Here is a 15,651-nt window from a genome sequence, read left to right on the forward strand (position 1 = left end):
AGGAGAATTTAAATAACTGGATTAGAGGTTTCTCAGTATCCATGGCAGTGACAGCTGAAAGTTTTCCTAACATACAAGCACAGATGGCATGCTATCAGAGTAGGATTACTATGGCTCATGACATTGGTAGGAAGAAGTGTGATAGAAACTTCAGGGAGGCTAGGACATTTGACCCATCCCTTTCCTGGGATAGCGTTAACACAATCTTGTGGTTGGATCAGTTTGACCCAGGGCAATCTGTTAACCCAGCGCAGTCCTTCCACAGAGGTCAGGCATTCCAATCCATTCAGCCCTTTCGGCCACCCCAAACCATGGGTCCTGCCCCTAGTCCAGGTAGCGGGACTACAGGGGAAGTTTTGCTATTTAGAGCTGCTTTTTCACTAGCCTTTTATGGTGCTTTTAGGATAGGGGAACTGGTGGCGCAGAATAAACAGGATGTGCAAGGGGGTCTGCAGTTAGAACATGCAAAGGTGCAAGGCGATGCCTTATTGATATCTATTAGGAGATCCAAAACTAATCCAGAAGCCTGTGGCGAGGGGGTAGTACAGCACAGTGCACATGGCAACCCTTGCTGCCCGTGACTCAGTTAGAGGCATTCCTACAGCAGAGAACTAGTATGGGGGGGACATTGTTAATTCATGCGGATAGTACCCCGCTCACCAGATATCAGTTTAAAAGAGTCATGGATATGGCAATACAGAAGGCAGGTTTGGATCCTAGTTGTTTTGGAACTCATTCTTTCAGAATAGGTGCTGCCACTGAAGCAACAGCGAGAGGCTTTCACAGCAGCAATGTTAAAAGGATTGGGAGGTGGTCCTCCACTTGTTATAAGCGCTATGTGCAGCTGCAAATGCTGCAAGTGGGGCATTTTTGCTGAAGTACTGATGCATGTTCTTTCTCTGCTTACATTACAGTTTCTCAAGCCTGTCACGCAGAGGGGGAACTGGCGGTGGAACATCAGGAGCTACATTCAATACAAGGACGTGCACATCCACAGAAACCAAGACCACATGTCGTTTGGATTATTGGCCATTCATATGTGAGACGTTTGAATGCATTTTTCTCTTCAGGAAATTACAGGCACAGAGCTGAGCAGGCCGGTTTTAGGGTGTCATTGCATGGAAAAGGGGGTCTCCGCTTTTCCGCTTTAGTCAGTTCAGGGGTTTCTTGAAGGACCCGTTGAGTAAGGGTGGGGCTCTCCCTAGTACCATTATCTTACACCTGGGAGGGAATGATTTGGTAAATCTGGGTAGAAGGGGGCTAGTGGAAGCTATAATCACGGATGGGTTGGTTAGCTAAGACATGCCGGGGGTACACCATAGTATGGTCACAGATGGTACCCAGATTTCAATGGAGGAGGGGAGAGTCTGTGAAGGCTTTGAATCACTCAGTGAGGAGGATCAACAATAAGATAGAGAGGTTGTTTAGGACTTCTCATCTACAGACGATCGCTCACAGGTGTATCAGGGGGGAGTCGAGCTTCTTAAAAGAAGGTGTCCATTTGTCTAAGGTAGGTAATGAAATCCTGGTAGAGAATCTGCTGGCATGGTAGGGGGTTTCAAAAACAGGATATGACCTTCCTGTTATCAATTTGGGGGGGCAGATAGTCGGTCAACTATGCTGGCCTGTGGCGGTAAGGTCATGATTTGTGAGCAGTAAATTTAAGGTCCTTAGAGGGCTGCGTCATTCTTGAATGGCGTCGCCCAAGGGGGAGGGACAAGTGGTCTCTCCTAGAACTCCAGGGGCAGTTACAGCCGGTCAGCTCGATGGGTGCGGGGGAGGGGGGAGTCACGCTTTCCCTAGGCTGGTTGGCCACCCCGCACGTGCACAATGGCGCCAGTAAACGGTGTAGAACTGCATGGGCCCCCTTTATGGAGATAATAGAGCGTGCGAGGGTAACCGGGGGGGGGTACCCTCACGGTAAACAGGCCCTGCGCACTCTGGGTGGAGGGTGTGGTTAATTGATAAGGATCTGACACCAGTTAGTGACCTTGCCGTAGGTCCAAATAGGATAAGCAGAAAAGTAAATGCTGTGATGATTATTGATGATATGTTAAATTCGAATAGGAAATACCTTTGTACTAGAGTTATGTTAAGGTTAGCCATCTGACATTTGTACTTATCAATTGTAATCAATGTAAAGCAATGTTTTCTGCGTATTTTTTTTGTAAATATTGTTTATTTTAAAATGCTTGTTTAATTTTATGTTTAGTAAATACGGCCGGGGGTTTCACGACCCCCATATCCAAAAAACTCTTCTCATGTCATTAAACAGGGCTTGATAAGGGAGGAGGGGGTATAGGTAGTCCGTGGCCATATGGCGGGCTTCATTATGTGACAAAGAACCCAAGGCTGGCACAGACGCTCCAGTACAGACCTGATATGCTACTAGATTTGGTTGGTCAGTTTACAGAAGTTGAAAAAACATAAAACCGAGCTTGGGAGAGACAGAATAAAACATACCATAAACTTATTTACACATTTATATTCTGTGCTCTTTGCTAAAAGACATTAACATTGACAAAGCCTGTAACTCTCAAGTCGCATGACCTATTGGTTGTTGCCAATGCTTGTTTTTAAATCTGTTGACTGGTGAGTGAATGGCTAATTCTGTGTGCTCAGTTTGGGATGTGTGGTGAGGGTAACCTCAATGTGTGTCCCTGTCTCTGAATTACATTGCCCCTCACTGACTCCTTTCACATATTTAGACAACATGATGCATTTTCTATAAATGTTTCCTTTGTAATGCTACAACAGTGCATTGCTTTTTATGCACTTTGCGTTTGAAATGCAGAAATGTTAGTTACCTATTGGCTTGGCCAAGCCAATGGGTCTGATTTTAATGTGCTAACGCAAGTAAACACTGTAGGCACACGTGGGTGCTACTTTCAGTTCCTCTTAGACATGTGCGCTGGTTTTTATTCCCCAATCTTGCGTTAAATGCGTTAGCACATTAAAGCTTGACCAAGTGGCTTAACTAACACCTGTGTTTGCTTCCACTGGTGTGACCGACATTAAAAGGTGGGCATACGGAAATCTTTGTGAGATACGACAAAAATTAAAAACAGTGAAGTGCAAACGTGGAGAAGTCTGCAGGATGTGTAAACCCAAGCTAACAGATGCATGTTTGCACCTAGAAAAGTATGTAAAAAAAGAAGTGCATTGGTACGAACTGAAATTCTGGAACGTGTTTGCATCCATTAATTGCTTTATTATTAATTCTGCACTTCTTGGAAACAATTAACTGCTCCAACTTAAAAGTGGCACGCTCTGATAAGAAGGGCAGGGTTTGAAGTGTGATTGCACCAGTCCGTGGAAGAGGCGCCTGAATGACACGTTGCCACATAAATCATGTCCCTTACCTGCAGGGTCAGCCGCACAACATTCGCCGTGTACTTCAACATGCAGTGCAAAATGTCAAGCAGCGAAACGAGCTGGGAGGTTGCAGTCTTCGTGCTGTCTTTGTCGTCCCCTTCCAGATACAGGGCAGCCGTTTCTATTAGGGTATTGCTGATATGATGGACCAAACCTACAAACATGCAATACAATCCGTATGACTTTAATTGCTTAACAATTATTCGAAAAACACGTTTACATACGAAAATCGCACTTAGTGTAGTAGCGGCAGATGCCTAGAGCCTTCACAGCAATATAGGACATTATTTAAATTAATAAAAATGTAATGGCGTCACAAATGACTATGGTTTTAAAGTGTATGAAACAACGTCAGTTAGCAAAATAAAATGCATTCAATTAGTACAGGAAGGCCTGAAGGAACTAACATTTTAATCACTTTCTGAAAAGCAAAAGACCATCTGTAATCCTTAATTTTGTAGGAAAAGTGGCACCGCATATGGTACTAGGGTGACCAACTGGCATTGGTGCAAATTCAGGACGGTGAGTGTAAAAATTCAGGACAAAGGGGCAAAAATTCAGGACACAAATCCATCCATCCATCCACCCACCCACCCATCCATCTACTCATCCACTCATGAATCCATCCATTGACCCTATCACTCATCCATCTATCATTTCACTCCTTCACACATCTATTCATGCTTTTGTCCATCTACCCTCCCTTTCACTCACTCATTCATCCTTACATCCACCCTTTCACTCATACGTCTATGCATTCACCCTTGCACTTATCAATCCATCCATCATTTCACTCATCCACCCACCCACCCATCATCCACCCAACCATCCACCCACCCACCATCCACCCACCCACTCATCCATCCTTTCACCCACCCACCATCCAATCCACTCATCCATCCTTTCACCCACCCGCCATCCACCCACCCATTCATCCATCCATCCATCCTTACACCCACCCACTCATCATCCATCCATCCATTCACCCACCCACTATTCATCCATCCATCCATCCACCCACCCACTCTTCATCCATCCATTCATTCACCCAACCACTCATCATCCATCCATCGATCCACCCGCCCACTCTCCATCCATCCATCCTTTCACCCACCCACTCATCATCCATCCATCCTTTCACCCACCCACTCATCATCCATCCATCCATCCTTTCACCCACCCACTCTCCATCCATCCATCCATCCTTTCACCCACCCATCATACATCCATCCATCCGTCCTTCCCCTCATCATCCAACCATCCATCCATCCGTCCTTCCTCTCATCATCCATCCATCCATCCGTCCTTCCCCTCATCATCCATCCATCCATATGTCCTTCCCTCATCCATCCATCCATCCGTCCATCCCCTCATCATCTATCCATCCATCCATCCATCCGTCCTTCCCCTCATCATCCATCCTTCCCCTCATCCATCCATCCTTCATCTCATCCATCCATCCTTCCCCTCATCCATCCATCCATCCATCCTTCCCCTCATCCATCCATCCTTCTCCTCATCCATCCTTCCTTTCATCCATCATCCATCCTTCCCCTCACCCATCCATCCTTCCCATCCATGTATCCTTCCCCTCATCCATCCATCCTTCCCCTCCATCCATCCTTCTCCTCGTCCATCCATCCTTCTCCTCATCCATCCATCCTTCCCCTCATCCATCCTTCCTTTTATCCATCATCCATCCTTTCCCTCACCCATCCATCCATCCTTCCTTCCCCTCATCCTTCCCCTCATCCATCCATCCTTCCCCTCATCCATCCTTCCTTTCATCCATCATCCATCCTTCCCCTCACCCATCCATCCTTCCCATCCATGTATCCTTTCCCTCATCCATCCATCCTTCCCCTCCATCCATCCATCCATCCATCCATCCATCCTTCTCCTCGTCCATCCATCCTTCTCCTCATCCATCCATCCTTCCCCTCATCCATCCTTCCTTTCATCCATCATCCATCCTTCCCCTCACCCATCCATCCATCCTTCCTCCCCCTCATCCATCCATCCATCCTTCCCCTCATCCATACATCCTTCCCCTCATCCATCCTTCCTTTCATCCATCATCCATCCTTCCCCTCACCCATCCATCCTTCCCATCCATGTTTCCTTCCCCTCATCCATCCATCCTTCCCCTCCATCCATCCTTCTCCTCGTCCATCCATCCTTCTCCTCATCCATCCATCCTTCCCCTCATCCATCCATCCTTTCATCCATCATCCATCCTTCCCCTCACCCATCCATCCTTCCCATCCATGTATCCTTCCCCTCATCCATCCATCCTTCCCCTCCATCCATCCGTCCATCCTTCTCCTCGTCCATCCATCCTTCTCCTCATCCATCCATCCTTCCCCTCACCCATCCATCCTTCCCATCCATTTATCCTTCCCCTCATCCATCCATCCTTCACCTCCATCCATTCATCCTTCTCCTGGTCCATCCATCCTTCCCCTCCATCCATTCATCCTTCTCCTTGTCCATCCATCCTTCCCCTCCATCCCTCCATCCATCCATCCTTCCCCTCATCTATCTTTCCCCTCATCCATCATCCAGCTACCCTTCCACCCATACATCCAGCTATTTACATTTTCTCTCATCCATCCTTCCCCTCACTCATCAATCCATCCATCCTCTCTCATTATCCATTCATTCAATCTTTCATTCATCCATTCACCCTTTCACTAGTTCATCCAGCCATCCAGCCATCCCTTCACTTACTCACTCACCCTCCTTTTCATATTAATTTTAAGCTGAGCCCTTTTGAGAAGAGGCCCATCAAGAACTTCACCCTCGCTGCAGGGGCCGTTCCAGGACTGGGACAGAAGCCACCCAGGGCAGAGACAGGATCCACCTCAGAGGGAGGGGGGGTGGGGGTGGGGGGGGGGGCAGGAGCCCTTACAGACGGGGGTGGTGGACTGGAGCCACCACATGGGGGACAGGAGCCATCACTGAGGGGAGGGCAGGAGCATCACAGGAGAGGGAACAGGATCCACCAGGGTGGGCACAGGGGAGGGCATGCAGTATTCTAGCATCATCTTGGGCTCCTCGCCCCCTCCTGTCTAAGACAATGATAAGACAGGCTCTCTGTCCAAAATGCCATTCCCCTCTGTGATGTTACAGTACTTACATGAGATACTCTAAGAGAACTGATTGAACTGATTGTCCTCCATACTTTCTTCAGTGTGGGTGCGATTGTGCCATTTCTTTATTTTATGACATTATAGACTGCATGTTTGAAGAACCGAGGTTTGCTTACAATTTAGTGACAGTAATTAAGCTCTGTGACCGGTGTAATCTGGCCGAGTCTAGGATGTTTGGGGCCCTGGGTAGAAATGGAATGTGTGAGGCCCCTCTAAATTGCAGAACGCATTCAGGACTGTTTGCATCTGAATAGATGCTCCTGAAGTTGCAGCCCCTCCTCTCAGTCACCTTCGAGCACCTCTTAACAGCTCATCAAGGGCTGGAGGTGTCAGGGCTGCCATCCCGCTGTGCCTTTCCAATGCTGCGGGGTATCTGAGCTTTGATACAGCATCGGAGTCAAGAAGGGAGGTGGGGGCAAGCTGTGCTGGCTTTAGGGTGGGGCGACCGGTGCCCGGCTAAAATGACGGACAAATGGCGTCCGTTAAAGAATCCTTCACGGACAACGGACAGATGGCCGAAATTACGGACTGTCCGTGAAAATTACGGACGGTTGGTCACCCTATATGGTACACAAACAGCAAAAAAAACTACACCCGAGCCCACAAATTCGACATTAGGTATTTTTCGGCGGCACCCTACTTCCAGATATTTGGGTTCAAAAAGGTCCCAGTGGTGCTGTGTGGTATTACATGTTTACTATCGACAAAGGGCAAGCCGGACTAAGGACCACCATTATTTAACGACTGAGTAACCCACCCACCCCTGCCGGCGTCATAGCCCTAGCGCGAGGCACATTTGGAAGCACTGAGGCCACACTACAACCAGGTGCCTTGTTACATAAACTGCACAAGGAATAGAATGGTTGGTGCATACAGCATCCATTTAGACCAGAGGTCTGTGATCCAGGCAACAACTTCCAGATTGATGGTCTTTCCTGCCATCTCCCATTGCTTGTGCACTGCGGGATACTCCAACCTTTTACAGAGATTGACTGCGCTCAAATGGGAAACAGCAAATACCACAACCACCGAACAATGCACTGTTTTTGCAACACATGCAGAACAACCAATGTGTCTGAATCACGCATTCCATTTACAATGCAAGTTGTTGCAACAACATACGTTAAATAAAGCGGTGTTGGTCTTTAAAGTCCAACGCTTTCCCTGCTGTTGTGGGGACTGGAGTTGGAATAGTAATTGATACTATTCCAAAGTCCAGCACCCCCCTAAGGCAAGTCGTTGTAACAACTTGTGTTGTAAATGGAAGGCGTGTTTCAGACACATTAGTTGTTTCAAACTGCGTTGTTAAGGAACTCGTGGGAAAGGAAAGTTTGCTTGTGTCATACAACAGCTCAAATGTTGCTACCACTTAAAGCCAGACAGTGTGACAGTGTGCTAGACACCAATGATGCAAGAAAGGATCACCCACCTTGGCACCAGAGTTAGGAGCCAGACAGCAAATGCTGCTTTAGTCAGTCATAATAAAAGGTCATTCAGCCAAGGAATTGCTCTAGTCCTTTTGTACCAGGGATCTCTTACCAAACAGAGGATTATTTAGGAACCAGACAGCATGAGACAAAAGTCTGATACATTCTTTTGCTGCATGCAGTTACTGAATGACTAAATGAACAATTTGAATCTGCAATAAACCGAATGTCTTTAGTAGCGTAAACCACACCAGGTAGTACAAGAATCATGACGGACTAGGAATGTTTTTTCCATTTTTTTGTTTTTTTTGGTTCAAATCGTTTTTATTGAGCAATAAAAGGAGAAAGAAAATAAAGTACAAAGAATAATACATACATACATGGAACATTCCGTGATAAGGTAAAATAAAGTAAGATAAGAAAATAATATGAATACAAATACGGGTCCACATAGCGCGTAGAGGTCAGATGTCATAGTCAGGTCAGATGTCATAATCATGAGTGGAGTACCTATATTGAGCTGACATTGATAGCATATTGTGTTATACATGCTAGAGGTCACCTTAAATCAGGACATCGTTTTCTAATATGAACAGTGTATCAGTTAAGACATCATTATAGAAGACAGTAGGACGAGCTTACGTGGGCTAGAGAAATAAAATAAAACAAGTAACATACATTGTATTACCACTGATTGTGTTCTTTAGTATGTAGGATATGGTACTGCAAGATAATTCTATACCTAATACCAAGACATTCAATTTGGTCCACTTTTAGTAATTACATTAGTACCTTTGTTTCACATATCCAGTAATGGGGGTGATTTCTTTGTCTGTTATACTGTACAGGTAACATCCTACGGTGGGTCAAACGAGAAGGAGGAAGCGTCAAGAGCGCTCCACAATTTTTTGTTAGTTACATGCCATGGGGAAGAGTGCAAAGCAGTATTGTCGGTCCTTCTGATGCATGACACCCATTCTTTCCACATTGTGAACGAAACCTCCGAGGCACTCTTCCACTTGCATAAAACGACTTTGCACGCTAGTGTATGTAAGTAATAGATCAAATAGTTGACGGTCATGATCTCTTGGAAGTGTTGGATCAATGGCACCCAGTAGTATGTAGATAAACTCCCTCTTTGGCTTAATCTTAAATATGTGCTCAATGTAGTCAAAGATGTTGGACCAGTAGTTTTGTAGTAAGGGGCAGTGGAAGAGCATGTGTAGTGGATCCCCTTCAGTTAGGGAACAATTCCAGCATGTGGGGGTATCTCTTAGGTTAAGCTTGAATAATTTTTGGGGGGTCCAGAAAACCCTGTTGAGCAGCATATATTTGGTTTGGGAAAGGATCGGGGACACCTTATGTGTAAGGGCTGAAGCATGAATCCTATCCCAATCGAGGTCTATGCCCGTGGTATTTGGTTCTTCTTCCCACTTAACCTCGTTTCGTCTTTGGGCTTTGCCTAGCGTTGGTGAAAGCATTTTCTAAACTTTAGAGACAAAATGACCTGTTGTCTGTAGGCGCTGGAGCAGTGGTTTCAACCAAGGATCTGAGAATGAAAACGAGTGTGTGGATAAGGCCGCTTTCAACTTTAGGAACGCATAGAAGTCAATTGGCTGGAGGCAATTTTTAGTCTTGATCGCAGAGTACGGCAGTGGCAGGTGACCATCGTATAAGTCGGAGACCATGTTGATGCCCTTTACTGACCAGTGTTCCCAGAAGGGTGATGTTCCGTTAATCCGGATATTTGGGTTGTGCCACAGGGATGATGAAGTCGTTTTCTTTTACCTGGAGGCCAGTATTATGGGTTTGGTCAAGTCTAAGGAGTGCCCTCCTAGTGTTAAGCATAATGTACTTGGAGTGTGTAAGGTGTGACAGGTCCATGGTGAGTATCGCTGGGAGAGGGGCTTTGCCTATGATGGAGCTCTCTATTTCAATCCATAGTGGTGTATAACTTGAGCTTTCATTAAACCAACATGCCCCTTGTTTGCACAAAAAAGCAGTTTGATAATTCCTAAAATTGGGAAGACCCAGGCCGCCTTTTATCTTAGCTAGTCGTAGCTTTTTCATTGAAACCCTGGGCTTCTTCCCTTACCATAGGAATGTACTGAATAATTTGTCTATTTTTTGTAAAAAGTCTTCTGAGAAAGTCATAGGGAGCATGCTTGCCAAGTAATTAATTAGGGGAGTGACCATCATTTTCAGTGTCTCCGCTCTTCCCCACCACGATAAGTACTTTGAAGACCACCCCTCTAGGAGTTTATTTACTTTCTTTAAGAGTTGCTCTTCGTTAATTTTTAGTGTCGTAATTAGATCTTTTTCAAAGTCTAAGCCCAAGTACTTGAAACTCTTCGGTTGCCAGGTGAGCCCCGAGTTACCTAATATGTCTTTGCCACCCATATTATTTAATAGCTTGACCTCAGTCTTATCTTTGTTTAAGGAGTAACCAGACACGTCAGAGAATTCCTCTAACGTGGATAGCAAGGCAGGTATTGCTTCCTCAGCCTGCTCAGATAAAACTAAAACATCATCTGCGTAAGCTGTTAGTTTTATAATGCATTCGTTAAATGGAATCCCTGGGATGTGATCATTGTTACGGATTTGATACAGGAAGGGCTCAATTGCCAAGAGGAATAAAGAGGGAGATAAGGGGCATCCTTGCCTAGTCCCTTGTTGTAATTTAAACGGTGAGGAGAAAGCCCCTCCCGCCCTTACCTTTGCCGTGGGACAAGCGTACAATGACATGACCATTTTAGTGAAAAAAGGATCTAATTCAAACTTGTGCAGGACAGCCTTCAAATAGGTCCAGTCCACTTTATCGAATGCCTTCTCTGCATCAAGTGTTATCGCTGCAGTAGGCGTGGATAGGAATTTTGCTTTCTCAATGACATGCGCTAGGATTCTAGTGTTATCACTTGATAACCTATTTTTTAGGAATCCCGCTTGTGAGGGGTGAATTAGGGATGGAAGGACTTTCTGTATGCGTTGTGCCAATATTGAAGCTAGAAGCTTACAGTCTAGGTTGATTAGTGAGATGGGTCTATAATTCTTTGGGAGCTGAGGATCTTTCCCTTTGGTATAACGGCTATAACCGCTTCAGCTAGCGTCCCTGTTACCTCTCCGGTCTCGCCAATCTCATGGAACATATTTAATATTGGTGGTGTGAGCGTCTGGGAGAAACATTTATAAAATTTTGCCGTGAATCCGTCAGGGCCAGGGGGCTTCCCACATTTAAGTGGTTTGATCGCACTTGAGACCTCCGACTTTGATATCGGCTTATTTAGTGTCTCACGTTCTGTCATGGTGAGTGTTGGTAAATCACATTTAGTGAGGTAGTTTCCCACCCTCTCCTTCTTCACATTATTGTTCTTGGCATACAATTTCTCGTAGAATTCTTTGAACAATTCCGCGATTTTAAGGGGGTCCGAATTGGGCATTCCTTTGTCATCTATCAAGGAGTTGATTATGTTTTTTTGTATTTTAAATTTAAGGTATGCTGCTAAACCTTTCCCTGCCTTGTTTGATTCGCAAATTTTAAACCGTTTCCTTCTGTCCAACCAGACTCCTGCTCTTTCACTGATTAGTTTGTTGTAGGCATACTTCTGATTTGTTAAGTTGTTAAGCGTCTCAGCAGATCTATTCTTCAGATATTCACTTTGGAGTATCGAGATATCTTTTTCTAGTTTGAATAGAGCAGCATTATGATTCTTTATGGTGAGGCCCCTTATGGTACTCTTTAGAGCCTCCCACCTGGTGGAGTCAGTGGTGTCGCCCTCCTTATTGATTGTTAAGTATTCTTTAATGGCGGTTTCTATGGTGTCTCTGTGTTTCTCGTCGTTTAGGATGGCGTCGTTGAGGCGCCACATTGACTGACGAAGTGTTGGTTTAACGTTCGATACAGTTAGTGAGATGCATGAGTGGTCTGAGACGAGCCTTGGCTCAATGCTTGTGTCCTCGATCCTGGCTACAGCGTTTCTAGTGATGAAAAAATAATCGATTCGTGAGAATGAATCGTGTGGAGGGGAGTAAAAAGAGTAGTCTCTGTCATCGGGGTTTTGCAGCCTTCATGTGTCTATCATGTTAAATCTGCTGCATAGCCTAGTGAAGTCTTTATGGGCTTTGCTGGGACGGAAGTTACATTTAGAATCCCTATCTAAGGCAGGGTCGAACGGAAGGTTGAAATCGCCTGAAAGGATATGGACCGCCGAATCCGGGATAGTGTCCATTTGTGTTGTGAGTTCTGACCAGAAGGAGGGTTCGTGTGAATTAGGGGCATATACGGTTGTAATGTAAAATTCGGTGTCGTCCTTGATCAATTTCGCCGTAACCCATCTACCTTTTGTGTCCATTGAGGAAGAAACTACGTCCACGTTGGCCTTTTTTGCTATCAATATTACCACACCGTTTATTCCGTAGGGTATGGAAGTCTTTGCCTCTAGTTTCGTCTCCTGTAACAAAGCAATGTCCCCCTGCTGTCTACGAAGGTATTCTAATATTTTCTGCGGTTTAATCGGCTGATTCAAGCCCTTCACATTTAATGAGAGTATTTTAAGGTTACCTATACTCGTTGTCCCTATAGGAGTGTCAACGGAGGACGCCATCATGTGTCATAGACATACCATGTAGAAGAACAGTTTAAACCTATTGATCGACAGTCCATTTTAACTACTGAAACCCAGAGTAGGCGTATGGCAATGATCATGATTTTTGTTAATGAGACCACGTCGCCCACAATTCTGTGAGAAATTATGAACAATACCAGTAGGTGTACTCTTTGTGGATAGCGCACCTGCAGTATGGTGCAAACATTGGTATTAGTGTAGGCAAGAACAATAGTGGTTTCAAAAAACACAATAGAAAGCACAATAGAAAATATAAAGGAAAGTAGAACAAAACATTCCAACCCCTCCCCAGCCCCCGGAACCTCCCCCCCGCCCCCTCTCCACCCTCTCCCTCATCCCACCCTTCCCACCCCAATTGTAGAAAAAGAACATGGCGACTCGGGGACGACCGTGCGGCCGCCTCCAAGCAACTTGCACAGATCAATCAATACATTGTAGGAACTGCAAATGCATTTCTGAACATGGATGCAAACAAATAGGGAACTTTGTAGAACCACTTCAATGACTATATTAGAGGCTGGTGGTGTTTCGGACAATTCTCTCAGTGGACGGACCAAAGCAAACCAATAACATGCCAGGTATATCTGTAATAACTAGTAACCATACCTGATTTCAACAAGGTGAGCATACATATTACTTAGCAATTGAACGTTATAATGTAATCACTGTAGTTTAAAGGTAGAATACATCGCTATTGATTAGGCATCAGCAAGTAATGACCAAAAGATATAGCAACATAACACAGGGCGGAGTCAACTGACACTGGGATATTCGCATATGATCTCAGTCAGCTGGTGATCAGTGCATATGAGGACTGAACAGAGGCTGTGTTGGATGTACTATGGGATTTCAATAGCAAGTGATCACTTGTAGCCAGATGCAGTCGCACCCACTAGTTCCGGTGGGGTAACTTCCATACGGCCATCTTCCTGGTTGTAGAGTAAGCGTCTGAGTTTCTGTGGGTCGGAGAAAACATGGGTTACACCTTGAATGGTTACTTTAAATTTCGCTGGGCCGATGAACCCATATTGGTGGCCAAGTGATTTCAGTTGCGGTCTCAGTGCAAGAAATGCTTTCCTGGTATCCATAGTCTCTTTACTGAAGTCCTGCGATATATATATTTTGTGACCTTTCCATAAAACATGGTTATGTTTGCGGACAAATGTAAGGATTTGTTCAACATGTTGGAACCTCAGTGGTTTACATATTATCGCTCTTGGGCCTTTCTGGTCTTTTGTTATTCTTCCCGGGACTCTATGCGCCCTGTCAAACTCCAGTGGCTGGGTGAAGGTGAGGCTCGTGGCCTGTGTAAACCATTGCTCGAGGAAGGCTATGCAAGAGCCTTGGGAGTCTTCTGAATTTTCTGGGATACCAAAAATTCTCAGGTTCCCCCTCCTGTTTCTATCTTCCAACTCCGCCACTTTCCTTGAGAGGTGGTCAGAACTCAAGGAGAGATTTTTAATAGCTCCGCAGGTCTTGTTTTCAGTATCTTCCAACTTGCTTATTCTACTCTCAGTCTCCGTCAGCCTTGAGTTGATGTCTCTAATGTCTTGTCTGACCGCAACAACTTCCTCTTTAGTGGATTTGGCTAGATCTTTAACTTCCTCCAGTCTGCTCAAAATAGTCTCCATTGCTTCACTAAAATCTTTTTTCCCTTTAAATGGAGAAACCGGAGTTGGCGGGTCAGCTTTCAGTCGCTTGGAAATTTTCCCATTTTCTTTATCACCCATTTTGAAGACAGATGATGGGTTGATGTTTAATCTTGTGTCACTCTTGTGTGGTACTAGGTCACAAGTCCACTAGTGCTTATCTAGCATTTCAGCATTGAGCAGCGCACTTAAGTGTTGAATTTGCTCATGAAAAACCCCCCTAGTGCGCGGTTATATGCTTAGAACAAGGCAGACCAAGAGACTTCAGTTCGAGTTCTGCGCGGTATTTAGGGGACTGGTGGCCCCCTCTCACTCATGAAGTACGCTGCAGCCGTGAAGTACAACCCAGAAGAGCAGTTGTGTCTCATTAGATCAAGTCTATGGCAGTATATCGAGATTATGGCAATATATGCACCAACTAGCCGAATCTCGTGTTCAACTGTGTGGGCAGTACATCAGCGGCCGCCATTTTGTAAGCAAGTGTGCCAGGCGGCTCCTCGCATGGGGTCTAGTCGGCGTGGGCAACCTCAGGCAGCCTTCGGGAGTTGGTGCAAACTCTAGCCCAAATAACATACAGTCATTGCCTCCGCTATTACCATTCCCTCGCCTGCCCTTATTTTGCTTGACACTCAATAAACTCTGCCTCCGTTTTCGTTTCTCAATCTGCCCCCGTTGTGTTGCTGTTTGTACATGCCCTCCTTGTGTCACTAAATCTGGGCCGCAGGAGCGAGGACGCTGGCTGCATGCGGGATATACGTAGGGGAGAGCGATCAGGTCGCCATTTTGAGAGAGAGGTTATTCGCGCCGTTTTACTTTTACTCACTTCAATAGTTAAACGCCGGTCAGCAACAGTCACTCACTACTCACTGCCCTTGATTCCATAATGCCGCTGAGCCCCAGAACCTTGAATTCACCGTTGGTGCTGTGAAGGGATTGCCTCGCTCGGTGGTCGCGGTGTCTCAGTCGCTCCGGCAGCCACGCAGCTCCAGCCGCCGTCGGGTTCCGTCCCGCCCCGCGCTCGCTAGCGGTCGAGACGAAAAGGGTCGTTTTCTCCTCCGTCCAAGGTCGGAGTCGGCTCAAAATTGCTCCGTAGCTAGGGGTTACGTTCCGACTCCTGAATCTCTTTTCAGGTCGGGAAATGATTTCGAATTGCAGCTCCCAGCATTAAAATGCCGTTATTGCTTGGAGGAGCAAAGGGTTACGCCGCCATTCTTCCCGGCGTCCAAGCCACGCCCCCCTAATTTTTTTTTTTTTTAAAGGTGTCTGTCAGCATGCCTTGTTCTCCTTTTAGTAATCATTTAGGTCAACTTTTGCCCCACATGTTTCTGTATGGTAGTTTAGTAACAGTAGACACTAGCTTGGTAAAAGTTACCAACTTCTACTATGAAGGAACAGACTGATAACTGCTCAGGCGTGCAACGCCCAT

The 15,651-nt window shown here is 45.7% G+C and overlaps 1 protein-coding gene across 5 annotated transcripts in view; it reads right to left on the bottom strand.

The window, feature by feature from the left end:
* The window catches only part of ULK4 (unc-51 like kinase 4), a 2,246,396-nt gene that overhangs the window by 721,020 nt on the left and 1,509,725 nt on the right, over positions 1 to 15,651 (bottom strand). For all 5 annotated transcript variants that reach the window (XM_078663530.1, XM_078663529.1, XM_078663527.1 and 2 more), the window contains one exon: positions 3,363 to 3,529. In XM_078663530.1, the coding sequence (XP_078519656.1) occupies positions 3,363 to 3,529 (167 nt within the window). The remainder of the gene's footprint in view (positions 1 to 3,362; positions 3,530 to 15,651) is intronic.

Source organism: Lissotriton helveticus, chromosome 10 (genome assembly GCF_964261635.1).
Source record: "Lissotriton helveticus chromosome 10, aLisHel1.1, whole genome shotgun sequence".
NCBI classification, from domain to species: domain Eukaryota; kingdom Metazoa; phylum Chordata; class Amphibia; order Caudata; family Salamandridae; genus Lissotriton; species Lissotriton helveticus.